The sequence below is a fragment of the Pseudoliparis swirei genome, chromosome 16, assembly GCF_029220125.1.
Source record: "Pseudoliparis swirei isolate HS2019 ecotype Mariana Trench chromosome 16, NWPU_hadal_v1, whole genome shotgun sequence".
NCBI lineage: Eukaryota > Metazoa > Chordata > Actinopteri > Perciformes > Liparidae > Pseudoliparis > Pseudoliparis swirei.
This window is the reverse complement of record NC_079403.1, coordinates 17,042,371-17,069,142: the sequence shown is the minus strand read 5'-3', so window position 1 is coordinate 17,069,142 and position 26,772 is coordinate 17,042,371. Positions and strand designations below refer to the sequence as shown.

General features: G+C 43.2%; 2 protein-coding genes across 6 annotated transcripts; one reads left to right on the top strand and one right to left on the bottom strand.

The window, feature by feature from the left end:
• Positions 1-9,990: 9,990 nt before the first annotated feature.
• LOC130205907 (WD repeat-containing protein 37-like) lies at positions 9,991-22,883 on the bottom strand. 2 transcript variants are annotated; one of them, XM_056433449.1, is made up of 11 exons: positions 22,794-22,883; positions 21,313-21,589; positions 19,117-19,213; positions 18,877-18,972; positions 18,056-18,120; positions 15,114-15,252; positions 14,745-14,816; positions 14,501-14,545; positions 14,257-14,333; positions 13,790-14,024; positions 9,991-10,780 (listed from the first exon to the last, which is right to left on the bottom strand). In XM_056433449.1, exons 2-11 carry the CDS (start codon positions 21,463-21,465, stop codon positions 10,635-10,637), a joined length of 1,125 nt encoding a protein of 374 aa, XP_056289424.1. In that variant the 5' UTR covers positions 21,466-21,589; positions 22,794-22,883; the 3' UTR covers positions 9,991-10,634. The 2 variants fall into 2 exon arrangements, with proteins under 2 accessions (XP_056289424.1, XP_056289423.1); XM_056433448.1 differs by lacking the exon at positions 22,794-22,883 and adding an exon at positions 22,252-22,500.
• On the top strand, positions 22,623-26,049 carry idi1 (isopentenyl-diphosphate delta isomerase 1). Of its 4 annotated transcripts, XM_056433450.1 has the most exons (7): positions 22,643-22,730; positions 23,313-23,467; positions 24,187-24,356; positions 24,443-24,535; positions 24,656-24,786; positions 24,881-24,985; positions 25,281-26,049. In XM_056433450.1, the coding sequence occupies exons 2-7, from the start codon at positions 23,316-23,318 to the stop codon at positions 25,491-25,493; spliced, it is 864 nt and encodes a 287-aa protein (XP_056289425.1). In that variant the 5' UTR covers positions 22,643-22,730; positions 23,313-23,315; the 3' UTR covers positions 25,494-26,049. The 4 variants fall into 4 exon arrangements, with proteins under 4 accessions (XP_056289428.1, XP_056289425.1, XP_056289426.1 ...); XM_056433453.1 differs by lacking the exon at positions 23,313-23,467 and having other exon boundaries at positions 22,623-22,730; XM_056433451.1 differs by lacking the exon at positions 22,643-22,730 and having other exon boundaries at positions 23,221-23,467.
• Positions 26,050-26,772: the final 723 nt, after the last annotated feature.

The window sequence follows — 26,772 nt, the reverse complement described above, 5'->3', positions numbered from 1 at the left end:
ATCATTCTGGCCCAGAAGAGACGGGTCGAAGTAGTTTAGCCTATTACAGATTAAAGACATAAATGAGTGATATACAATTTAGCCAATCAGCGTCCTAAAATATATTCAGCTTTGGGCCAAAGTCATTTGGCCCAAAGCTGCACGTTCTTGTCAGGTACTTTCTTTATATGAAGTTGTAATGAAGGACAGCCTTATCCCTCCCCCCACAGGAAAAGTGGGTGGAACCTAAAAGTTGATAAATTAGAGCACCTGTGAGCAGGAAAAGAAGGGAAAAACCAACATGGTGACCAGAGTGAGGAGCGAGAGTGGGTGAAACCGGAAAAGCAAGACTTGAGAAGCAGATGATCCAAGTAGCTGTCAGGAGCCCCTCCAGACCAGATCCTGCTCGGATGCCCGAGAATCTCCTTCCCTACAGAAATGCCTACAGATAAGTCCTGTACACCCTCCTCTCCAGGCCCGACCTCTCTGTTTCTACCAACAATCCCACACACACACACACACACACACACCTTCCCCATCTTCTGAACTGGACTCTACCGGACATTTCCACCCTCCTGCCATTGCACACATCCCACTGCCCCACACACTTATTTCATTGTGGTTTTGGAAATATGTTATTTAATTAATGTGATAAGAGAAATATTTCAGTTATCTGCAGACTCCTTTTGAGTCAGGTTTTCCGTTAAAGGACAGTGTTCGTTTCTTTTGACCAGAAGAACTATATAAAACTTGAAAGACACTGAATGAACTGGATTCCGGGTTGTGTTTTTTGTGTTTTGCTTTGTGTCCTGCGTGTTTTTTGTAGTGAAGGAACGGGCTAGCCAGCTGGGCCCTTATTGTTGAGTGAGTAAACTTAAAATACTGGGTAAATGAGATCCTACGCTACAAAGTCTAATAGTAAACAAATAAATAAAAAGGAATAGAAAGAACCAAAGTTAAAAAAAAGGGCTTGGAGAAGATTTGTGAAGGCAGAAGTGACAGTCCATCAAATGTAGTCACAACGGCAGCACTTCCAGCTGGAATATTGATATCAACTGGGTGTGTTCTCAGAGTGCATGTTTATGAATTTGGGAAACTTCCTGTTTCCTTTAGATGTAAGTTCCTCAGGTCTGATGGAGACTGCCGTGAAAAAAAAAGATCATCAACATCTCTTGTAAAACACTCAGTGGATGCATGCTCCTTTTAACAGTTGGACTGGAGGCCGCACATTCGGTTTGCTCTCAGGAGAAGAGGGCGTGACGTGTGAGACGGCCATTATTGTCTAATCGTTATCATTACGACTTTTTTTTATTTTCATGAAACCTCGTGGACAGCATGTAATCTTTCAGAAACACATGCTGTTATTATAACGCAGCAGATAGTGTATTAACGGGGTGTCAGTGTCAAAATAAAACCGTTGACAGCCTCTTATTTGATCCCTTGTGGTTTAGATGTCTCTGTGCAGATGGACTGTGTGGGAATTCTTTGATGGCCATGAAGATGTTTTCATCGTGTGTTGCTCGGACTTCGTAAGGCTGCATGTTGGGCGCTCTCTTGTGAGGAGGGGAGCCATGCTTGCACACATTCAACATATTTCAGAAGTGATAGATGAATCTGGTGTTTTTGGATTCTGCCGCCTCTCTCCCATCCCTGGGCAGCAGCTGCAGGTGTGTGGGCTCGTACACAATATCTCAATTTCGACATACTGTACTATGACCTTTCTTTCACATAGCATACACAACTTTTTTAGACTTACAATACATTGACTTTTTGACATTATATGCTCTGCCCTTTTGAAAGTTACGATTTATGAATAGAAAATGATTTACCCTTTTAACTCATTAAAATGTGGTGGTCAAAGGTCGAGGTCTCTGTGACCTTGCAAACCTCACAATGAATATGCTATTTGTGTAAGCATTTCACACACATGTCTTATAGGATAAATTGATCACCTTTTATATCCCAAATCTAAATTTCACTTGGCAAAAACCACTTTTCAGGCCATTATTAATGTGCATAACTCAGGAACAAAGGGGGAGATTGTGATCATATATCATACTGGGGCAGATACTGAATTGGTGAAACTTCTCTTGGGTTCACACCTTCAAACTCTAATCCTCGTACAGATTGTTTGAGATGTGTGATATTGAGCTTCAGGTGATTATTGTTACACCATGTGACGAAACTTAGCCTACTATGATATATGATTGTGGCAGCGGGGTGTGTGGAGCGGGGGTGTGGTTGGGAACGGTGTCTGATTGGCATCAGCTGGACTGATGGTAAACCGGTCCAGCTGATGACAATCTGTGTTTTGTGTATCTGTGAGGCTTTTCTCTTTAAAGGAGCTGGACGGACTGAAGACGAGAGAGCAGTGAGCAGAGACACAGTCTGCGGTCCTAACATTGGAATAAAACGTGTTACCAATTATCCCTCTGGTTGCGCATTTCCTTGGTGCTTGGGGGGGAAACCTACTGGTGACGGCTACAATCCTGTCACAATGATATTCCTTTATTCGTCCCACAGTGGGGAAATTTCAAAAATATCAGTAAGCTGTGAAAAATTGTCTCCAAATGAAGACCCTGGAAGGATTTACTGGAAGCTTCCATGTCACCAAAAAATAAACTTAAATTAAATGAATTCCTTTACTTACATAGTATATGAGACGGGACAGACAACCTGCAACTGGTTTATGGAGGTGTACGACCATTAATCCTCAATAGTTAGAGTATACGCTAAATATATTATTTTACCGAACTTTTATTCAAGTATATCGTTAAATGCAGTTCTTTGAAAGTGTAGTATTATGTCTTACTCATTCCATCACTGCAGTACAAGGTTTAAGACAAGAGTGGGCAATACAGGGACTAACTGTCAACTCTGATATCTTTATCAATACAATGACGGCTTTGTAATGCTTTACAGCCTTTAGAAATGGGGACGCACACATCATTACGGTCCTAAGTTAATACACATCGAACTGGAGTCACACAACTTCAAATTCTGATCCATCTTTGGTTAAATATTGACATTTGATACAACAAACCCAGAAGACCTTGAAGCATTATTAAAGTCCAAATGTTTGCTGTGGAAAAGGGCAAATCAATGGGTACTGTTTGCACGGAGTACAATTATTCATACACTATGGTTCCCATTTCATTAACACCAGACTTCATTATTGCAACCTACCAGATTAACATCCAGAATAATGTAATTTCAAAATGTTATACACCTTATTGAACTGAATAAAAGGGTGAGATGGGTTCGGGTTAAATAAGATGAAAAAGAGACACGAGAGGGAAAGGAAATCCCACATTTTATTGGAACGTGTCAGAGCACAAAGCTATCACAATAAAGTATGCAAAGTACATCACATAATGAACTCGGAGGCATATGAGGCAAAGCCCATCCACTTTTTACCCACCCCTCCAATCTGGCACGTGATAATTTAATGTATCAATCCAAAAGAATTTTCCTTTATGGCGGAATTCATATGTGGGGCGAAAATAGGAGTTTCCTTTCTACCTGCAGATTTAAATGACATCGATGAACAATAATTTAGAAAAGTGCATTGATGCTCAAGAGGATCAGGCCGATGCATCGCTCTTCAATGCAATAGGAAGGCATTTTAATACTTGTTTATTACATGTGTACCATTATGCTCCCACAAAATCCACCTTGGCTCTATTGTTGTCGGAACATCAGTACAATGGGACGTCTGAAGCCAACTATGGGGGAAGTTATGCATAACTATGTATATCGAGCTACAGCGACACCGATCGCACATGGAATCTTATCGCGGGGTTCACGGCACTGGAATAAGTTAAACATCTGAAGATCAAAAACTACAGCGCGACTTCACGTCGAGGGATATTGCACGAGTGTAACAAATAAAAGAGTTACGGTCAAACCCAAATCCAGTTCTACTAGTTCTTAAACTGAGATTCAAGTTTGCATTCCAAGTCCCGTTCGCTGGTTTCCGAGATGGAAACGGACTTCGCTCCCAGCGTCGGAAACAAAAAGGGAATGGGTTATTGCTTCTGAATTTGGAAAAGAGTTTATTTCACAGACTTAAAAGAGCCACCAACAACAACAAAGTCAGAGAGGTCACACGAGGCCCATGGGTGCTATGGGTGCACGACAGATTCATGTTGACAGACAGTTACTGCCCACTGGGGGATGACACGTTACAGCAACAGGGCTCTGAGTTGGCAGCAGGTTGAAGAGGGTGGGTCTGAGTTTCACTGACACTGGAGAAATAACAGCACTTATTATGGCTAAAAGTTATGAGTCCCAAACTTGCGACCCTTGGGGAATACAACGTTACGATAATGCTGAACACATCCCACAACATGGAACAGAAGTCACTCGCTTCCCCGCATTATTGCTGTGCTCTGGACACTTTGCATACCGACAGAGAGACGGAATACAGCGACACTTTACAAGTGAATCTCTGCTGTAAACACGGAACAAGGCGGAGTCACAGAATCATCTTTAAGATGAAAGCTAAATCACGTGGGAAGTACGGAGGCTGGCTGTGAAACTGAAAGCATCGAGGGTGAAGGCAAGGACTCGAAACGTGAACGTCAGAAAACCTTCAGACAAGACAGCAGTTCCTGAAACATTTGAGAATGGCCGAAGGACCCAGCAGCTTTCTGGCAGGCCTGATTATATGATAGACGTTTCGTTCCACGATAAGAATATTCAAAGTCTGACTAAAAGGATAAAAACATTTCACAGATCTAAACTATCGCTGCCAAACGCCACCTTCAAAAAGGTAGATCACTGTAAGACACTTAATCCATGAAGGAGCGACAACCTGCCGCGCAGGTCCCTTAATCAGGCCACAACATATGTACAAACCTTCTTGATATCATACCCTGACAACTCTCCTGGCTCTCTTACGTCTAGTAACATTAAACCGAGATTATCTCCATGCGAGAGCGAACCACTCAATTTAACAACAGTGATGTGAACAGCAGCCCGTGACTGTGGAGTCAAATATATACTTTTATACTCTAAAAACAGAAAGAGAGTGGAAACGGAAGAGTCGGCATCGTCACAATTCACAGCGCATGCTAAATAAGTGAGAGGGTCGAATACGGGAGGTCAGCTCGTTGGCCTCACACACACTTGGACTTTAAAATGCTGGAGCCGTGTCTGTCATTTATACGCCAGGAGGTGTTCAGACAAACACAATAAACGAGAGTTATCCATCAGTGGAATATCGGACGTGGACAGCCGCCTTCCTCAAAAGGTCCCACAGCTGGAAATCTGTGATAAACATAACAACTAAAAGTGCCTCGCTGCGTCAGCACTTTAAACACGCGAGCGTGTGCGAGACCAAAGATGACAGTGTGTATGTGAACCGGCTCCTGTGTGTGTCTGGTTGTGCGTGCGCGTGTGTGTGGGCGTGTTCAGTGGCGTCACTTCTCCTGCAGCAGGGCGGGGACGTTGATGTTCCAGCCAATGGCCTGTCGGTCGAAGCCACATGTGAACAGGTTGCACGACTGGTTCTCTTCGTTCCACGCCGTACAGCACACCATTCGCCTGTGACCCTGCACACACACACACACACACGTTGTACTCATGCTGGTGACCAGCCTGCGCCGCTCGCCGAATGAGAGGACATGTCTTACCATTGGGTTGTGGCAGTAGCTTTGATCCTCTGTGGTTGGCCTCACGCGGTGCTGAAAGGACACTTGATACTCGCACTTTCAGTATAGGTCACATTTTTGCCAGATGAGCGGTCGCAGAGGAGCAGGGCAAAGCACACATGTACTGTAACTTTGCTGGTGAATACCACAGCGCCCACTGCTGAGCCACTGGCTATGAATTCCGCACAGCTTTTGCCCAGCCTACACCAGCCAGCCGCGACGCCACAGACTTCGATACTTTAAGACGTTGTCGTGTGGCCATGTGACTTACCAAATCTCAAATGTGTTCACGGTTCGCTGAAAGGTCCAGCAAGCACCTCACTTGTCTTCCTTTAAACACCATAACTTGATGATTCTCTGTAGAACTCTGGTTGGGCCCAGATTTCATGGGGAAAACACTCGACTTAGCTTAAGTCTTGGTGAGCTCACTTTCAAAATGACTTACGCCACACTGTGTGAATGAACTGAGATAAGTACATTTATACAACAATACACAAAATAAAAAGGAGATAATGATTGACTTCCGTTTTTTAATTCTTATGTTTCAGGGTAGGGGTCATCAGAGTTCGATAGGTGGTCATATTGGACTGTTGCCTACTGTTGAACCTCCCATGTGAGTCAAAGTTGCTGACGGGGTTCCTTAGCTCTGCCTAGTCCATCCACTTTAAAGCAGTCATAAGATCAGAAGCTCAAGTACATTTTGTTGTCCCTATCCCACACCGTAGCGAAATGAAGTGCGCCGAGGAGGCATTGTCTGCAGCGAGTTGGCCAGTTGCACGTCAGTATCGCTGGTTCCGTCAGACGCACACATTGACTTTCACCTACCTGTGGACAAATGCTCAGTGGCGGAAGAGTCTCGGTCGGGACCCTGTTTGACTGAGTCCACCAGGGCGCGGTGAAGGTGCCGCGTGCAGTGACGCAAGCCCCCCACAGATATCTAAGGGTTCCGCACCATGCTGACTGTAGGCATCTCAGAAAGTGGGAAACACATTTGACCTCATGTGAAATACCGTCTCCACCAAAACGGCGTCTAATTTGATCTCTGATGAATGGCAGAAAATGAGTTGAACAGTTCACAGTAAACCGGCGAACACCGGCAAAAAGGGACAGCACCCGATCCATCTTAAAATAAGAATCATCACAGGGTTCTTGCATTTTATCCTTTATGGTTTCCATGACTTACCCCAAATTTCCATGATTTATGTAAATCAAGGTAAAACCATGAAAAATAGTAGAACATAAATGCGTATCGAGCGTGTGATATTCATTTTGGCGACAAATTGTTTGCATCAAATTATTTCCCTGGGGGCTCAATTAGACAGATAAAATTAAGGATTCCAAAAACTTTTCCAAAGCTTTTGAAGCCTAGCGAGAAGAGCTTTCAGGTAAATTCATGACCGAATAAATAAATGATTTTACGTGGACATGGATTAACCAACCACACATCAGTAATACTAACATGCCAACATGTGTATTTCGGGACAAAGTCAAGTTGCTGTATTATGCTTTTTTTGAGTATTTCTAAGGTTTTGAAACTAAGAAGAACACATTTAAAATATTTCAAAAGGTGGAAAAAATCTGAAAAAATCCAACACCTAGTACATCAACACATATAAGCACTTGAGAACGGGATGTGAAGATTACTTGTTAAAAAGGTTTGTTGTAAGTCATCTGACAAGAAATGAAAAGAAAGAGTATCTGCAAGCTTATCAAGAACTATTAAAAGTACTTATATCATCCACGTCTGCACCTCGAGAACATCCAGAGATGGTCGTGAACTGCGGATTCTGAGCACAAGTTGACCTCATCATGTATGCTGGTTGATATTGATATCAGTATTATAAAGCTTTCACATCTATGTATCATGAAGAAATCACCTGAATAAACATGTACTGAAATCAGCCTGAATGAAGTCATAGGTCAAAACAGCCTTTGGGTTTTTCTGAAAAAAAATACAGCCTTTCCACTGAATGATCGGTTACAGGTGATTAGAGCACCAGCGATCCATGATTCGACAAGGGCGATACAAGAACCCATACTGATCATAAAGGATGCAGGAGCCAAAGAAGCAGCCAGTGTGAACCTGGTGGAGTACAAAGAAGCATTAGTGATCCGACGGGCACAACCCCCAACACTTCCTCCATAAAATTGTCACAGCATAATTTTATTACAGATTATAGACAATAAATCTTTCCCGGGATTAATTTTTCCTTCTTTTAGTCGCTAACCGGGCAATTCAGCTTCCAACCCTTTGAACCACTGTCTTTTTCTCAAGGGAACGATGCGCCTCCAAAATTTCAATAAGATATGCTTTTTTAATGAGAGCAGGCGGGCTTTAGAAACTGCAATATCCTATCAGGGTTTTCCTTGAAAAACAAAACTGCTCAGGTGTAGAAACATGCTCCAATTTACATTGGCATGTTTTCTAAACCTTTACAGGCAAGCTACTGAGGTGGGGAGCCCGCAAGGGGAGGCTGTGAGTTAAAAGGTGCAAAGGAGCCTAAAAAGGGCAGGGTAATGAGGAAAAAGCTTGATTAGCGAGAGAGGAATTTAAGGACAGGGCAGCTAGAGAGTGTTCTAAATTGTCCCTGCTAAGAGGGAGCGAGCTGATTAGAGGAGAGGAACAGGAGGATGGGTGGTGGCCATCGGGGGGGATCCTCTGAGTCTGGAGCAGAGGGAGGAAGAAATCGTGGAGAGAGGCTCCTGCGGTCAGAGTTTGGGGTTTTAAGAGGGTGATAGTGGGGAGGGAGTTTCAGAAGGGACAAGCAACCACAGTGCCAAATCTGGAGGAACCTCCAAGTCCCGCACCTAGAGCTCAAAGGAGACCAGGGGCCTGGGCAAAGGCGAAATGCTCAGAGCACCCAACTTCAGAGGAAAGCGGAACTGGGAATTTCCGTATTCAGATTCGTTCTCACAAGACGATTTAAAGACCACATTTGTCAGCGCTGCTGAAACAGGAAACTCCACAATAGATCGGTTCGCTTTATTTTGAAAAGCCCATTGCAGCAGGAAAAAACAGCCATCTCGGACATAATGACACTTGCACAAATTTAAGAGATGTTGAGCAAAGTGTACTCATAAATGTACCAGAATTACGACTCATAACACGTATCAGAAACGACTCATAATAGCAAGAATAAACGACTGCAGGACTCGAACAAGGCTGACAAATAGCAATGAGGGCTCATTCAGTTTTCGTTTTTGATGAACGCAGCCAGGAAGGAGACCGGCCTGGCCCCTCCTTCCCAGAGTTATTTTAATGACTGATGTTTCAATGAATGAAAATACCTCATTGTAAATATATGACCAATAATAAATCAATGACCCATCTGTATTGTCAAAAATTATAAATCAGTGGACTTTTTGTTGAAAGAAGGTTTCAGTTAGACTTTATTAGGAGGAAGATTTCAATATCTTCAAACAATTACGATTAAGGAGGACACACACACACACAATGCTTTTATTTGCGACGCGCTGTTAATAAATAAAAAGAGAAAACACACATATCACATGCACTACGCAAATTTAGTAAAAAGCCAAGTTTTCTGCTACACTAGACTTTTCAGCTCTAGTTTTCTGGTCCGTCCTCACATCATCATCACTTCTCGCACTTAATGGGCTCATTAGGTGCGCAGTGCTTTTACTCAGCAGACTGATGGGCGGGCGCTCATGAGTAAGGTGACTGCTCTCCTTTAGCTCTCGGATTAGCTCTCAAACGGGGCTTCCACTTGCCTGCCTTCTCAACCCCTGCTCCCGGGGAGGCTGTCGCTCGTTCAAACTGGGAGGAGGAGGAGCGAGGAGATCGCGCCGAATGTGCCATTGAAAGGAGATGGTAGCATAAGGGAATTGTTGGATTCAAGTGATCTACTCCAGCATCAAATCTGGTTGGAAGCTACCGGGTGATAAGTGTGCATCTGACCGGTTTCAGCATCAATTTTATGGTGAACTGGCAGAGTACACGGTTATTATGTGTCTCTTCCTCTTTCATCTTAACTCTACCTCCACACAATCAATCTCACCTCATTTCAATCACCTCTAACAGAATGAGAAATAGATAATCAACACACATGAAATTTTTCAAATTTTTTATCAATCAAACAGACACCAACGTCCATTATACTAATCAGGATTTCGTTGACGCAACCGAACACGGGATTTAGCTAGTTTGGGTACACACACACACACAATTGTTAGGTTCACACAAGTTTTTAGTTAGGTTGGTTACTTTTTGTCCGCTATAAAAAGAGTTCTGCGCTAAGAAGAGTTTTTCTGTTAGCTACTAAAGTTTGTTTTAGCAAAGAATATAAGAAAGGGGAGAGAGAAAATTTTAGGAGAGAGGAGGGAAACACTGGTGTTACACTGGTGCTTAATCTCATTATACCCATTGTCTATGGGAGAGAATTAGAGAGGGCTCTGCAGGGTTTAGACATGTTGGGGTCGTACGTAATGAGCTCTATGTAATCCCCCCCACTTGCAATCAAAAGGCTGCCAGAGTGCCGGCCAGCCAACACACACATGTAGACACAAACACACACACACATATATATATATATCTATTTTAAAAAGCGCTGTCGTTGAAAGCCGTAGCCCAGTCCAACCGTCATCATTTTGAAATGAGCGTCTACAATTGAGCGTTAAGTGCCAAATTATAGAGTGGCGGATAAATGCAGAAAATGGACCGAATAACGAACAGGAGAGCGAGGTAGGGGGAGGGAGAGAGAGAGAGAGAGAGAGGTAGGCAGCCAGGCAGGCAGAGAAAGTGCAGAGGAAGAAAAAAAGTGCTCGGTAATGAACGAGGCAAGTGGAGGATTTGGCTTCGAGCAATTGGGTTTGTAAATTCGTGTGGCACTGCAAAAGGAAAACATTAGAAAGTTCTGGAGCATTCACAGGCCAGATGGAGTTTACCGCACCGCCCTGTGGACACAACAAAGACTGCAGCAACTCAAACTGTTGAACATGTTCAGTTCCGATTGAAGAGTGCGTTTGTGAAGAGAGAGCGACTCACTCAGTGTGTCCCTGGAAGACGTTGACGGAGTGTATGGACGGGTCTCTGAAGTCCCACAGCCGGAAGGTGGTGTCTCTGGATGAAGTGACCACCAGCCGCTGGGTGGGATGGGTACAACAGTGGGTCAGCTCCTGGTCGTGTCCTGCATACGCAGACACATGGAGGAAGCATGAGAAACCTCTGCGGGTCTGTAAATCATGAAATGAAATACCTGGTTGTTATAGTCAGAGAGAGATAGCAGCATGTGTCAACTTTTTTAAGTGTTAAAGTAAATTATGTTTAAAGACAGAAAAGCCACAATCTGGTTATTCAATTTCTCTAACTGGGTCCTCCTGCGCAGTCTGCTTGGACAGTGGCGGACTGTGCATTTTCTCGTCTGTGTGGATATATCAGGCGCCTCACTCAATTGATCAGAAGAACCATACATAACAACAACAGAGACAAATGAACTGGCGCTACTGCAGAGACACAACAAGCAGCTCACTCACCAACTCCCTTCTTCACTTCAAATTCAAGTCATCCTCCTCTCTTTGCCAACACACAACTCAATGAAGCCTAACTGCTGTGGTGCGGCCGTAGGTTATAATGTCCTTCTTTTCGCAAACGTCACTCCTTGAGAGAAAACTACAGATTAAATCCATACCAAGCTCACTTATCCACCTTCCGCCCGTTAAAGTTAAACATATGCCAGCTGTGGTGACCTTGGCCTTTTTCTTAATCTATCTCCTTTCCTCTCCATTATGAACTGCATGCGGGCCACTAACCAATCACAATATGAGTTAATCTGGCCTTTTCATGGGCTTCAGAAGGCAAAGACCTCTAAAATACAGTATGTCAAACTAGCGATATGATTGATTTGAAGATTATGTCAATCAGCGATGAAACTCGTAGCCTTCTGAGCTGTCGCCAGCCTGGGATGAGCTGCTCTTCTTCCATAGAGACTGTGGAGGTGACATCTGATTGGATAAGCTCCCGTTAAAATAAATTAGACTGGAAGCAAGCGCTGCGGATGAGCGCAGCAACAGAGAAGACAATAGTGCAATAAGAAAATAAAAATTACGAAATACGATTTTTACATTTTTTAAGAAATTATAGAGTGGCGGATAAATGCAGAAAATGGACCGAATAACGAACAGGAGAGCGAGGTAGGGGGAGGGAGAGAGAGAGAGAGGTAGGCAGCCAGGCAGGCAGAGAAAGTGCAGAGGAAGAAAAGGAATGAGGCAAGTGGAGGTTGGGTTTAATAAATTGTAAGTGTGGCACTGCAAAAGGAAAACATTAGAAAGTTCTGGAGCATTCACAGGCCAGATGGAGTTTACCGCACCGCCCTGTGGACAACAAAGACTGCAGCAACTCAAACTGTTGAACATGTTCAGTTCCGATTGAAGAGTGCGTTTGTAGAAGGCACTCAGTGTCCCTGGAAGACGTTGACGGAGTGTATGGACGGGTCTCTGAAGTCCCACAGCCGGAAGGTGGTGTCTCTGGATGAAGTGACCACCAGCCGCTGGGTGGGATGGGTACAACACAACAGTGGTCAGCTCCTGTCATGAATCGCAGACACATGGAGGAAGCATGAGAAACCTCTGCGGGTCTGTACATCATGAAATGAAATACCTGGTTGTTATAGTCAGAGAGAGATAGCAGCATGTGTCAACTTTTTTAAGTGTTAAAAGTAATTATGTTTAAAGGAGCAGAAAAGCCACAATCTGGTTATTCAATTTCTCTAACTAGGTCCTGCTGCACAGTCTGCTTGGACAGTGGCGGACTGTGCATTTTCTACGTCTATGTGGATATATCAGAGCGCCTCACTCAATTGAATCAGAAAGAACCATACATAACAACAACAGAGACAAATGAACACAACGCTACTGCAGAACACAACAAGCAGCTCACTCACCAACTCCCTTCACTTCAAGTTAAAGTCCATCCTCCTCTCTTTGCCAACACACAACTCAATGAAGCTAGCTAGCTGTGGTGCGGCCGATAATGTCCTTCTTTCCTGAACGTCCCTAAGCGTCCTCCTTGAGAAAGGCTTCTAGATTAAATCCGCCACCAAGCTCACTTATCCACCTTCCGCCGTTAAAAGTTAAACATGTAAACTGTGGTGACTTCTTGGCCACTGCTAATCTATCTCCTTTTCCTCTCCATTGAACTGCATGCGGGCCCACTAACCAATCACAGCGCAGGTTAATCTGACGCACTTTCATGGGCTTCCAGAAGGCCAAAGACCTCACAAAATACACCCAGTATGTCAAACTAGCGATATGATTGGTTGAAGATTATGTCAATCAACGATGAAGACTCCGTGTACTTCACCAGGCTGTCCTTGGCCTGAGATGAGCTGCTCTTCTTCCATAGAGACTGTGGAGGTGACATCTGATTGGATAAAAGCTCCCGTTAAAATAAATTAGACTGGAAGCAGCGCTGCCGGATGGAAGCGCAGCAACAGAGGAAGACAATAGTGCAATAAGAAAATAAAAATTACGAAAATACGATTTTTACATTTTTTTAATTTATAAAAATAGCTATAACTTTGTAATTATGTTTAGGCCTTCCGAGAAGGCTTAGAAGGCCCGCCACTGCTTAGACATCATTAAACTGTGTCGTCCCATGAAGTAAAGGAAGCAATGGCTTCTTCCCGTTTTGTCTGGGAACCCAAGAAAGAAAATAAAAAGACAATCTTGCTCACAACTGCTCCATAAAATGAGCAGGCAGCCCAGTTACTCATTACTCTTCTCTGAATGCTATATAAAGAGGTCAATGTTGGCCTTTTGGACTCACGATCACATCATTTAGTGACAACACGGTGTGCTGTCGCATCCCATTCAATAACTACTTTTCAGGAAGTTTCAACCATGTTAACCTTGAAATGTTTGAGACAATGGTCTCATTGCTTTGTGTTGCTGTTCACTTAGGAGTTACCATTAATTTAGGATTGATGGAAATTATTTCATAGTGCATCATATTTAATTGAATGATAGGATAACGTGAGATGACAAATATATTACAAAAAACATGCACATTAAAAAAAATATGTACGTCTGTTGTGCAATGAACATACCATAAAAAAATGTAAAAAAAGACTCCACAAAATGAAGATAAAAGACGCTATATTGTACTAGACATATGTACATTAGTCATCCAGTTTACATACCAGTGAGGGCATGAACCAGCTCAGACGTCTCCACCTCATACAGGTTGGCAGCACGATCCCAGGAAGCGGTCACCACCTGTCGGCCTCCCACCAACCAATCGGCTGCGATTACTACACCCTGGTGGCTCTTCAGGGTTGCCGTAGCAACCCGGACAGTGGGGACCTCGCAAGGGCCCTCTGCGTCCACCTCCCCTTCCTCTCGGTCTGACGAGTCCTGGTCGTCATCACATGGAGCCTGTGGGTGTGCAAGTAAGAAAAGAAAGGAAGCACACAAGTTCAGTCAAAGCACACAGGTGCCTGCAGGAATACAGAGTAAAATAATAATAATAATGGCAACTGTGACCGCCAGGACAGTTTTCTTCAATTTGAGAATGACCTAATATTCATTCAGAATATACACCTCTCAAAACTCCATGAAATCCCATGAGTTCCCGTCAAAACCCAGAGAAGACACAAAAGGTACTCACACTGACATCTGGTGGTGGCGGGAGGACAGGAAGCTGCACCATGTAGCGCCAGATGTGAGCCGTCTGGTCCCCAGAGGCTGTGGGGGTAAGTACACATCAGCAAACACGCAGCACACACACACACATCTACAGAAACCAAACGACTGCTGGAGACAACTAGTCAAATAGTCATGAGGATAATCAAGAAATCAAGCTAATCCAACAACAACAACAACAACAAACACACAGGCATTTAAATACATACCGGTGAGCGCCATCTGCTCGGTGGGGTGGAACTTGATGGAGTTGACTGTGGGCGAGAGAACAAGGGTGAGACTTGTGACATCACTTACTCCAATTATGGAACCAGCAATGTGCGCAAAATGTGGACACGCTGTTGTATTTAAGAGCTACCTCCAGCATGTTTTAGATAATCTCATCGTGCACTTTGAAATGTCTGCTTTGTAGAGGACAATATACCGGTATTTAACATGTGTACGAGTTCTTACCTGATCCTGCATGGCCAGCATACCTCAGCAGACATTTCCCCGTCTCTATACTCCAAAGTAAAGCCGAGTGATCTGTGGAGAAAGAGCAGTGATGGACAACATCAGTAATGATTTACTATAGTAATGTAATGTATTTACATGGGGGGTTCACTCATTAAATTCAGGGCCACTTTTGCCAATATTGTGCACAGTAAAAGTAAAACTTTTTTAAGGAGTCCCAATCGATGTCACAAACTACAATGATCTAACGCTTTTAGTTTTGACTATTTTTTCTAGTTGGAAACCCCTCTGTGGCTTGGAGGCTGTGCAGAGAACAATGACGCAGTGATTGACACATTCAGAACACGGCTGTAAAGTGTCTTGGTATACCTGCGGAGGCGGTGCCCAGGACTACTGGCGGATTTCGGGTGACTCCGAGATCCCAGATCCCGTCCCGGTGGCCCACATACTCCTTAAGCAGCTGACACACGGCTCGGGACCCCGCGGTGGTTTTAAAGCTGGACACAATCTGAACAGGGAGGGAAGGAGGAGACATAAGAGAGGGACAGAAAGAGAAGCATTCAACTCGTACCAACATGGTACCCATGTGCCAATTGGGCTTAGAATTAAAATCATGATAATGCAATTGAAAGCTCCATAACCACAGAAACATAATAGTAGCATTTCAATTCTGACAGGCACCTTATTTCTAATCTCAGACCAACAGATTAGTGGGTGGGCCAGTTTACTTTTGGCTCTCTGGTGTCTAGGAGCTGGCTCACTTGTAACTGCTAACCGGCTTCAGAGAAGGCGGACTTTCAGAGGAGTGAATTAAAAACCTGTCGACAGCCCGACGGCTCTCCAGGAAGAAAATGTCATAATGACGCAAGTTTACATCTCTATATATCGGGGGAATAATTTTGCTTTCCGTGGTTATTATGTCAGCGATAGAAGAAAACATTGTTCTGCATCATGATGTGTTCACTCTAGATTTAAAACAAACGGAGCGATAGTTCGCCACAGACTAGTGAATGGCAATTATAGTTGCATTTTAATTGTGCGGTTATTTGGCTCCATTTATTTAGAACGCACAATGCACTTCAGCATTATCATCATTATCATTATTTAGCCTGCGAGCACTGTTTTCATATCGTAGGATGTTTCAGGAACGACAAGGTTTATAGTTTTAAATTCCATCAAACTGTGTGGTTTGAGTATTAATATTTAAGACTGCTCTAAGCCTCAAAAGGAGATAGATCCTCACTGTGCTCGTGTTACTGTATGAGGGAAGCACCTCTAAAAAAACACACTGACTGGTCTGGTTACAAACAAATTAAAGGGCCGATTGTCGTTTCATTGGCACAGAGCGGCCACCGTCTGTGCGGCACACGCCGCTGCAGACAGACGGCCGACATCACCGGCGGTCATTCGATGCAGCAGCGCAGCGTCTGGGTCCTTTGTGTGACACCGCGCTAATGTAGCGTCTCATTGTGTGCGCCGTGTTTACGTTCACGTTACAGTACAACGCAATTGAATTTGTCCCCCCCCCGTCATTGAAACACAACAAACAATGATGAAAAAAATGTTTTTAAATATCCCATCCAAAGATAGGAGTAAGTGCAGATCATTAGTTTTAAGTCCGTCAGTCTGAACAAGATTAGTTTTCATGTTTATCTGAGTGTATTATAAAGCAGCTGGTTCTGTTAGTCGACGTCCTCCCTTGATCCCGTGTATCCTCTTTTCTAACTTTCAAATCAGATGAGGATCGCGTCCCCTGCCCTACATCTCGTGCGGACTTTGACTGCATTAGGAATGTTTCTTTGCTTCAAGATCTTTGTAGGTAAAGTATGATTAATGAATGTGGAAGAGACATTCAAAGACATATTTGAAAGCCATATTACACTTAATTCAACATTTTCAATATGACAGTTACATCGTTGCAGGGCTTTATGGTTACATTTACTTTGTTCAGGGGCACAGGTGAAAATGCTCCCGAAATTAAAAGAGAATTAGGGGCATAACATGAAATGACGAACAACGAAAGTATGTTGAAGTCACGTGGGGGAAACTAACATAACTAGACGATATGCAATCATTTTGAAAACCACAAGATGTACTTGGAACAGAACATTTCCTCCTCCACATGCAGCCCTGCATTAAAAGGAATAGTTTGGAATTTGGGGAATTTTGCCAAAGGTTAGATTAGAAGATGAGCACCGTGTCTGTTTTTCGTCTTCTTTACGGAGGTTGGATGCTGGACTATTCCTTGCCTGGGAACAGTTGCCAAGCAACCAGCATAAGCTCCAAGTGGCTGGTTCGGGTCGAGAAGTCGACACGCAAACTCCAGTTCTTGGAAGGATTGAAAAAGCGAGATTTAACAAGTTAATTACTGAGCTTTAGAGGTGCTGGCAATGTTTTTCCTATGGTTTACATTTTATGTGTTACCCTTAGTTAAGTGACTGCTGGCATTTGCTTCCTACCCATCAAGCTCATCATGTAACTCTTGGCAATAAGGCCAAATAGGTGTATTTCCCAAAATGCTGAACTTATACTTTAAGACCGTTTGAGTTAAACTCTTGACTGAATGTTGTTCCGTTTTGAAGCCGGTCTGTTTAAACTTATCCTTTCCGTCTTGTGGGAAAACATTTAGGTATTTATTTTTACTTTTGTAATTCAACATCCGTTATTTGTGTTGCCAATATGACGACTGACTGTGACATGTCGTTTTGCTGATGAAAAGAGAATCAAGTGGTCAATTGGTAGAAGATGTTGTGGAATGAATAAGTTACCAACAATATAGCGCGATCTTGTGAGAAACTGCTTTCAGCCGTTCATCCAAATTAATTGTGAGACGGGGAGAGAAGAGATGAGGAGTCGAGGTCGGACTGTAGGTAAAAACAGACAGAAGCTCTCCGTCGCAATGCCTAGTGACAAAACAAGACAAGAGCATTCAGGAAGTTACCCATGAATCTCCTCCTCACAACTCCCATTAGGCCACACTGAAGTTGCAAGGTCCACCTATTTTACCATAAGTGTGCAAGCGCTGCAAGTCTAGGGAGATGTCGTATTGTGAGGAATGCTTGAACTCAAGTTTTCTTAACCTCAGTTAAAAATAAATCTAGAAATAAATGCATTGGAACTTCAAAAACTAAATAATTTAACAGCAACATATCACGACCTCAGAGGAAGAGAAAACAACTTCCTTATCCCCTCTCAGCAATAGGGGGGCTTTTGAGAGTGTGTTCCCATTACCCCCCACCGCTCAAACAATAACACAGATGACAAATCGTATGGGCTCTATAGAATGAGGTCGACTTGCTGGAGCCAGGTACCTTGCTGGTAGAGGCTTTGTAGGTTGTCTTCAGCTTCTGTGACAGTTGACTGGTGCTGTGGCTGGCTGTGTGATGGGGAGACAAAGAACAGTGACTGAAATTATCCACTAAGTGACAAGCTCATTGGTTGGTTTCACTGCAGCACCACTGGCCTCATAAAGTGTCAAAGCATTTAATACCAGAGGGCGAATTCATAAAACAAAATGACCCGTTTAACCAGACCCACATCTGCCAACGAGGCATATTTTCAGGAAATTCTGTTCAATAAAGAAGGTTTATTATGTCTGACCTAAGTTACCATGGAAACGGGTACCTCCTGATCAGACAATTATTCAGGTTTAGCTTGTGGTCGGTCTTGTAATCAAAATTGCCAGACAGCAAAGTATTTAATCCCAGACTTCTCCCCGAAGGTTCCTCCCTACTGCTGCACTGTTAACAGGAGTCCGTATGTTATTACAGTACGTGCTAATTTTGACACGATTAAAAAATTGAGGTCATACTTTGTGTGCTTTTAAATACGCTGCAATGAAAGTTAAGCTTGTTGTTGGTGCTTAAAATCTGTTGAAAACTGTTCATCCTTCTTGTATTTTTAATTAAAATATATCTTTTACACAAGATGGATAAGTCAGTCTGAAGGTTATTAGTCAAACTCTGAATGAGGCTTTTTTTCATTGTGACTTGGACCATGGAATAAAGATATCTAGTTTCCCTTTAAAGCTACTCAATCAATTTCAGCAATATTTCCCAATTTAAATGTTCAGACACAGTTGAGACGTTAACTGTAACGAGACGTGCAATATATTGTGAAGTAAATACAGTACCTTTTGTTTTCATAGCTCCCTTGTTGGGGTCCCCTCCCTCAATAGTCTGTCCATCTCCGGTCAGACGCTCGTTCATAGAGTCGATTTCCCGGCGCACTATAATGTCAACAGAGTAACAGGGCATCAGTAGGAAAACACTGGCATCTGGTTAGCCAATCAACACCTGAGGAGCAATACAGCAAGGTGTGTGTGTCCAATAAGTCTAAATGCATTTGCTGGACTCACGTTACGGTTACTCACGTTCAAGGTTTTCTATGTAGAGATTTTCAAACTCGCGCTCAATCTGGCCAAAAAGATCCAGAAGGTTGTTCCGTAAGGAGGGGGGCAGCTTGGAGTCCTAGACAGAGGACAAAGAGAAGACAGTGCTCCGTTAAACCTGATGGGAAGCTGACAAAGGCCTAACAAATTGTCGTCAGGAGCAGGAGTCACGCTTTAATTCCTTCCAGACCCGTCACCAGTGTGGCGTTTCTATTTCCACATAAAAATGTAATATATACAGTATATGTTGTGCTGAAAAACTTCCAAGACCAAATATATGTCCACAAATTAATATGTTCAAGCCAAACCGACAAACAAGTATACCATATATTATCTAAGAGAGATCTGAGTGACTCACAATATACACACCACTTCAACAACAATTCAAAAAGCAACCCACATAAATGTCATGTCAAACACAGCCACATGTTTACCTGATTCGATCAACCCCCCAATTAAGTTTGTGTAAAAGCTCAGATACATTGTGGACTACATAACTACAACACAGCTACGTATAACAACACAGCAGCCAGGGTCCAAGCACTCAAACTCACGGCAACTGACTTACCTGCATGGTGAACTCCGAGAAGTACCCAGTTATCAGGTGACCACCAGTCTATAGCAGACTAGCATGCAAAGGGACGTAAAAAGCTGCCATGAAAAAACAACGGATTCAAAAGGCTGCATTTGACAGCGTGCCTTGAGCGCTGCTGCTTTCTCTTGCCATCTGACAGAAGAGGAAACCAAACACTCGAGTGCCACTCTTCTTTCTGGCTCGTGTTCAAAACCAACAGTGTGTCACAGTGGCGTTAATTGCCTGACCGTTATGTCTGCGCACGCTGTCAACACACTTTTTTTTTTTTTTTTTTAAGAAAAAAAGGTAATCTAGCAAACAACCAGTCGTACTTATGAATTCACCGCTGCTTATTTGAGGCCCGAAAACCTCCACCACACCCTGGCTAATTATGACAGCATTGAAAATGTGAGTAAATTGTTATATATGGGTTTGGAAACACGATGGGAAAGTGTTGAACTTGTGCTGTGTAGACGAGGTACATGAATAGAGCCAGCATGTCCTGGCAATGGACAAAAAGGCCTGGTGAAAAGACTCATCAGGCCTGGACAAGCAGCCCGTATTAAAACTTGATGAGACAACAGGACAATGGAAGCCGAGCTCTCGTTCAGTGGCTGATAATTCAAGGACATTGTCAAGCAGAGAAAGTAGAACGGCAAAACTAGGGACGGGCATTAATTTAAAAAATAAAGCATTGCACTATTTTAGACGGAATACTTTGATCATGAAAAAGATCATCATTTGTTCTTCATTTAACCAGTTTGATCTCCATGGGAAATGCACGATGACACAATCTAAAAAACAACTGGACAGTCACTCACAATCAATTTTCTTATCTAAGCGATGAGACGAAACAGGGTCATTCAACAGGCAACTTCTAAAAGTTAACAACCCGGATGTTCTTCTTAATTAAACAAGCCGATTATATTATCTCAGTTGTGAAGTGGCTTGACAGTTTGGCACAACCACTTTGCTAGTGAGGAAATGAGTGCTCATGTGAAGGCGTACAGTCCTCCCTTTGAGGAAAATAAATCAGTTGTAGCGTAATTTAAAAACTGTGTTGGTTGGGAGATAGTTAATCACTAACTTGATAGGCCCAGCGGGCTTAAAAAAGTCACAGTAGATCTCTTTGTTCTCACAAAAAGCAATCAGTAACCAGCAGGCACGTCCACAGAAAGAAGTTCATGAAAGTTAAGAGAATGTACAATTCGAGACAACACTTTGAATAAAGCACGTTCTCGCTAAAGTAAAACCACGAAGCGACTTAAAAAGCCCAGACATTTTCCCCTGCGGGGTAAAACTACATCTCACAAATACATTACATGGAATGTTGCAACACCAGGTACAAAATAAAAGCAATGCTGCTCAACCGGCTGGTACCGTGCTCTCGTGAATGACAAAAGACATCCTCAACACCCAGCAAAATGAAAATCAATCAATCAATCAAATATATATATATATATATGGTAATTGTGTTTTAACACATCTACAAGAAAGTTTGATGGCTGTTTGTACAAATCATGTAATCAAAATGCGTGTCTACAGCTGTCAGCTTTGATGTGTGAGGATAAAAAATAGTTAGCATGTCGGTGCATTTCTCTTACCTGACCGTCCAGCATTTCTCCTCTCTGGAAGCCTGGGGGCCTGTCCTCTGTGCTGTTGGTGCGCCGGAGTGACAAACTGTGAGCCTTGCGCTTCTGCTTGGGGTGCCGGGCAGCCGAAGCCGAGCCACTGCTGCTGCCACCCTCCACAGGCATCCTTTCTACCGTGTGGGTGGCCCTGCCCCCTGCTCACCTCTTTACCCGAGAAGCAGGTAAACAAAGGACAGGCTGGCCAGTTGGCTGGTGGGTGGATCAGGTCGGTCCGTTATCACCACCTTTTCTGCGTGTGAAGAGGAAGAGAAGTGCAGGTTCACACACCATTGCCGGAACCAGTCAAAGAGAAGTGTATCCTACCCTGCATAGATCCAAACTACTACAAATAGATACAGTATATTCTGAATTACAGTGCTTGTTGGTGAAGTGCTGCCCGTTCCCTTCTGCTCTGAAACTACATCATTCAAACCCATATTGAACCAATACCTTTAATTCAATGTTCATTTGCTTATCAACGAAAAAGTAGAACATTACCCGACAAGACAAGACAAAGCAACATTTTTCAATAGAAATGTCCTCCTTCATCTTACTGACTTCGCCAAATGTAGTGAAAAGAAAGCTATGGTACTTCTTTTTTTTAAACAAGCAATTGGCAACCCACGAAGCCGACAGACTTAGACATCTTCTATAATATATATTCACCACATTAATGAAGTCCAGCGGCACGGTCCTTATAGGCCAAGAGGACGCGCGAGCTAACTGGCGTAGATAGCTTAGCGTTATATATTTAAAAAGACAAATAACTTCGATTTGCTTGTATCCGACGTTATTAGGGACATTACCGAGGTTATGCTAGCAACAGTATTTTTCCGACTTCGCTTACTGGCTTGTTGACTCACCACACAACAGCTAACTATATGATGTGGACACAACAACAAACACACTCACCTCTGTCACTGAATTCATCAGCCAGCACTGAAGTGAAACGAAATTAACCTTAAAGACACGCATGCGCATGCTAGCTGTCACCGTCGCGTTCATTGCAGCAGCGAGCAACATGCATCCCTAACACTGAAATGAAGCTTTAAACTAGCTGGTCATCCTAAACATGTTGTCAAAGTATGACCTTTGACAGCGGACAGGAATGACACGTTACAGTATTTGATTTTTTTTTTCAACCTAATGTTGACACATCACGTATTTTATTGGCGCACCGACTTCCGCATTACGTGGTAAATGTGTGCACGTTGAGAGCCAATGAGCTGCCGCGTTGTTGCTAAGGCGTCCAATGAAAACCCGTGACCTCAGAATCGGCGCGTGAAGCTCCGTGGTGTGACCACAGCAGTCTGCTCCAAGATATCGTCGCAAACAAACGCCAAATACTTTAAAAGACAAGACTCTTCCACTTTAAACGGGAGTATTGTTTTGTAAGTAATGTATCCCTTTTACCGCTATCTCTGTAGGTTGTATATGTAGCAGATAACGCTTACTTATGTTCGGCTGTCAGAGGCCTGGGTGGTGCTGGCTGTGCGGTGGTCTGATGGCGTGTTGACTCTCAGTGTTAACGGGGTAGCACGGAGTGGATTCCGCTGGAACGGGACGATACACTGTTCCACTGCATGCTCTCGTTTATAATCACTCAATTAAAGAGTAAAACCACTTACTTTGTTGGAAATAAATCTAGTGATTTTAATAATGAATTGGGTCAATTCATTATAATTGAAGAACAGAACAAGCTTTCTGGGAACCTCTGTGTTTTACAGATTAGTCCATCTAAACAAATCAAGTGCTCGATCAGTAATGAACTTACATTATTAAAATGTACAGGAAAGCATGTGTGTCCAGGTCTACTGTGTTACAGCATCCATTATGTGTAAATAACCTTGACAAACTAAAGGTGTACGGCCAATCGTGTCGTTGTATCTTCCGATCCTGACTCGCTGACTCCAGTCCAGTTTTTACCGCCGTCCCGCCTTCAGGCCTTGTGATTGGTGTTGTGTTTCGGTCAGGCGATGGTGCGGGGCTTGTGGGCGGTGCTCCGGACAGTGTCTTACGAGGGAGCCGCAAGGCTGAAATCAAACGTACCTCGCGCGTGCAGAACTGCAGCATTACGGCACCGGTCTACTTACGAGCCTGTCCCTTCCGGCTGCAGAACTATATCAAGGTAAGCCAGCGAGCTTAAGGCGACCGAAAGCGCTCGACGTCGCATGTTTGAGTCTAAAAGCACGCAGAGCCGGAGGTAAGCGGAGGAAGTGTCTGTGCTACCCGGATATCCGAGCCGCAACACCTCCGGTCTCTTCCAGGTAAATGTCGTTGCTTCATACGTCATGCCAAATACTAACGTTATTTTAAAATAATGTATATGTGTTGCACTGCACGCTTCCGAAATAGCAACTGGAAGTCTGAGTATAGGCTCTTTATAAATTCGACGTCCATCCGCTGTTACGTTGCTTCAGCAGGCACACTTTGTAAACGTTGTGGCCAAGTCGTAAGATAAAGGTTATGACGTCAGCTGAATTACTTTATCAAAACAACCGTCTAAACGATATGTAGTGTGCTGATTTTTTTTATGTAATGTGTGAATATATTCAATAATTTAAAGGTGTAGCCCGTATTTAAAAACAGACAAATGTCCACCACAATAAAAAAAAATTAGTATTCATACTGGAGTATGAAAGTACATTTTTTAAGATGAGTTCTTCTTACTAAAAACCTTCAACCTGTATCGCGTCATTTTCCTCAGCAGGTGGAGTTTACTTTCCATCCATCTTTTAAAACTTTTAAAAGCACTAGAAAGATCTCATGGCACCAGAATATTGTGGGTCAAATTAAAAAGGATGGATGTGAATATGCACTGAGCATCTACAACTGTTGTCCCTGCAGCAAGGCGAGGCACCTCCAGTCTGCGGTCAGAATGCCTGAGATAACGGATAACCTGGACCCGAAGCAGGTCCAGCTGCTGGCGGAGATGTGCATCGTCATTGACGAGAATGACCAGAAGATTGGTGCGGACACGAAGAAAAACTGCCACCTGAACTCAAACATTGACAAAGGTACCAGAGACCCATCTCACCTCTCGTACATAACTTTTGATTTCATCTTTGACGTTTTAGGTTAATTGTTTTGTATGCTCTCCCAGGTTTATTACACCGAGCCTTCAGCGTGTTCATTTTCAACAGCGAAGACAAGCTGCTCTTACAACAGAGGTCTGATGCTAAAATCACATTTCCAGGTCGGTGCCAAAATACCTGAAACCACCCAGTCCAACCATTATCCCAAAATTGTCCACTGACAAACTACATGTGGGCGCTTGCACTGTGTTTCACTATCCCCCGTGTGTGTGTGTGCACAGGCTGCTTCACAAACACATGCTGCAGTCACCCTTTGCACACCGACGGTGAGCGCGAGGAGGAGGACGCAATCGGAGTGAGGAGAGCTGCTCAGAGGAGACTTCAAGCTGAACTGGGTATCCCCGTGGAGCAGGTAGTGTGTGCGTGTGCGTGTGTAAATATATATCCCAGCTTCTGCATTTAATGGAAGAGGATTATTTAGGATGATGGTGATTTTCTCTCCTCAGGTGACACCAGATGAAATGACGTACCTGACAAGGATCCACTACAAGGCCCAGTCAGACGGCGTGTGGGGAGAACACGAGATTGACTACATCCTCTTCATGCAGAAGGTTTGTGCTGTAGTGTCTGTTGAATTTGAGTTGAGACTTTATTTAAAATTATATAAATATATATATGTATTTAAAATTATATATATATATAAAATAAAGTCAAATCTGCCAATTTTTGAGAAATATTTTTTAGCCAGTTTCTCAAATTGAGATTTTATTAAATATTTGGATTACATCATTGTGCTTTTGTCCTCATCATAGATATACTATCTTAGTTTGGATGTTTGATTGTGTGCCTGCATTATGCCTCTCAGCTTTACATTCTGGACTATAACATCTTTTTTTTCCTCTGAAGAACGTGGAGTTGAGCCCGGACCCCAATGAGATTAAGAGCCACTGCTATGTGAACAAGGAGGAGCTGAGGGAGATGCTGGAGAAGGGCAAGCGCAAAGAACTGGAGATTACACCCTGGTTCAGCCTCATCGCAGAGACCTTCCTCTTCAAGTGGTGGGACAACCTGCAGAACCTTAAGAATTTCATAGATCACAAAAACATCCACCGCATGTAGCCCAAAACCAGGATCGGGCTTTACCTTCACTCATCTCAAACTCATGTTGGTTGTAGAACCTGCCGGACACTCAAGCATAGCCACGTACAACGCTCTGAAATACAAGAATCACTCGCTACTTTTCCTTGAGGAAGTAGTACACGTCGGGCTTCTTCACCAAAAGAGGAGGTGGAGAATGTTTACGGCTTGCTAAACGTAGCAGTGTGGACTTGTAGCTCCGAGTTGCATTCACCTACACAAGTGTATGCAGGTAGGGTGACTCTTAAGCATTTAGCTCACAAATGGAAATCATGGAATCAATTCTGTTAAGCTGCACACTGGATTTACTGAGCGAACTGAAGTAAAGACGTCTCGCATCTAACCTTGAGTGGGAAGAAAAATGCAGTCCTGTTATTGACACCGAAATATTTATTTCCGTAAAAGAATAGTACAGGTCATTAGGTTGAGATGAATAGCGTCTTCAAGTCGTGATGTCACCTCTGTATTGATCGACATCTGTCTACACTACACCATGCCTTTGCACTCTTTTCCACAATAAAGTGTCTGGTTGTGGTCATTGGCTGTTTGTGTGTCTATAAATTATAGAAACAACATTAGGAGATCAAAGTATCAACTCATTCAATTGTGTTGTTGGTCAAATATACTTTACTGTGGCACTAGGTGGCAGCAAACGTTTGCACTTCACCTGCAAAATATAAAAAGCTCACAATTCAGTCCACAACCTCAAGTGTTCACTACTTCATGTACTCATTTGGCCACTGGGTTGTGTTGTTTCTTGTGTATTCATCGTCTACAATGACCACAAGGACGTGAATTCAACTGGTTATCGGACCAAATCCTCTACGAAGGGCCGTTGACTCGCTGGAATAAATGTTGAATTGAACACTCGTTGAATTCGAGATGCTTTATTAGGAATCTTGATAGTAGTGATGGTGAGATGAAGCCTCATGAGGCATCGAACCACTTCAGCCAATTGGTTCGAGAAAAGGGTTCATTTCTCGAAGCTTCATGTGCTCACGAAACCACCTACTGGCCAAGTGCATAATCACAGGCAGCTGTATCTGAACCACATAATGTGATGCATTGCATTTTTGTGTCTGTTGGCTGTTGGGAATGACTATGAATTACTCAAATGTATGACCAAATAATTTCTGTACATAAATGATCACATATGCATAATAAAATATTTTTTGAATGTATTCTGTGTGTGTAAATGTTCCCAAAATGGTAGTATCATATGATATGGCAGGTTGTGTAATGTTATGTCACTTTAGGAAAA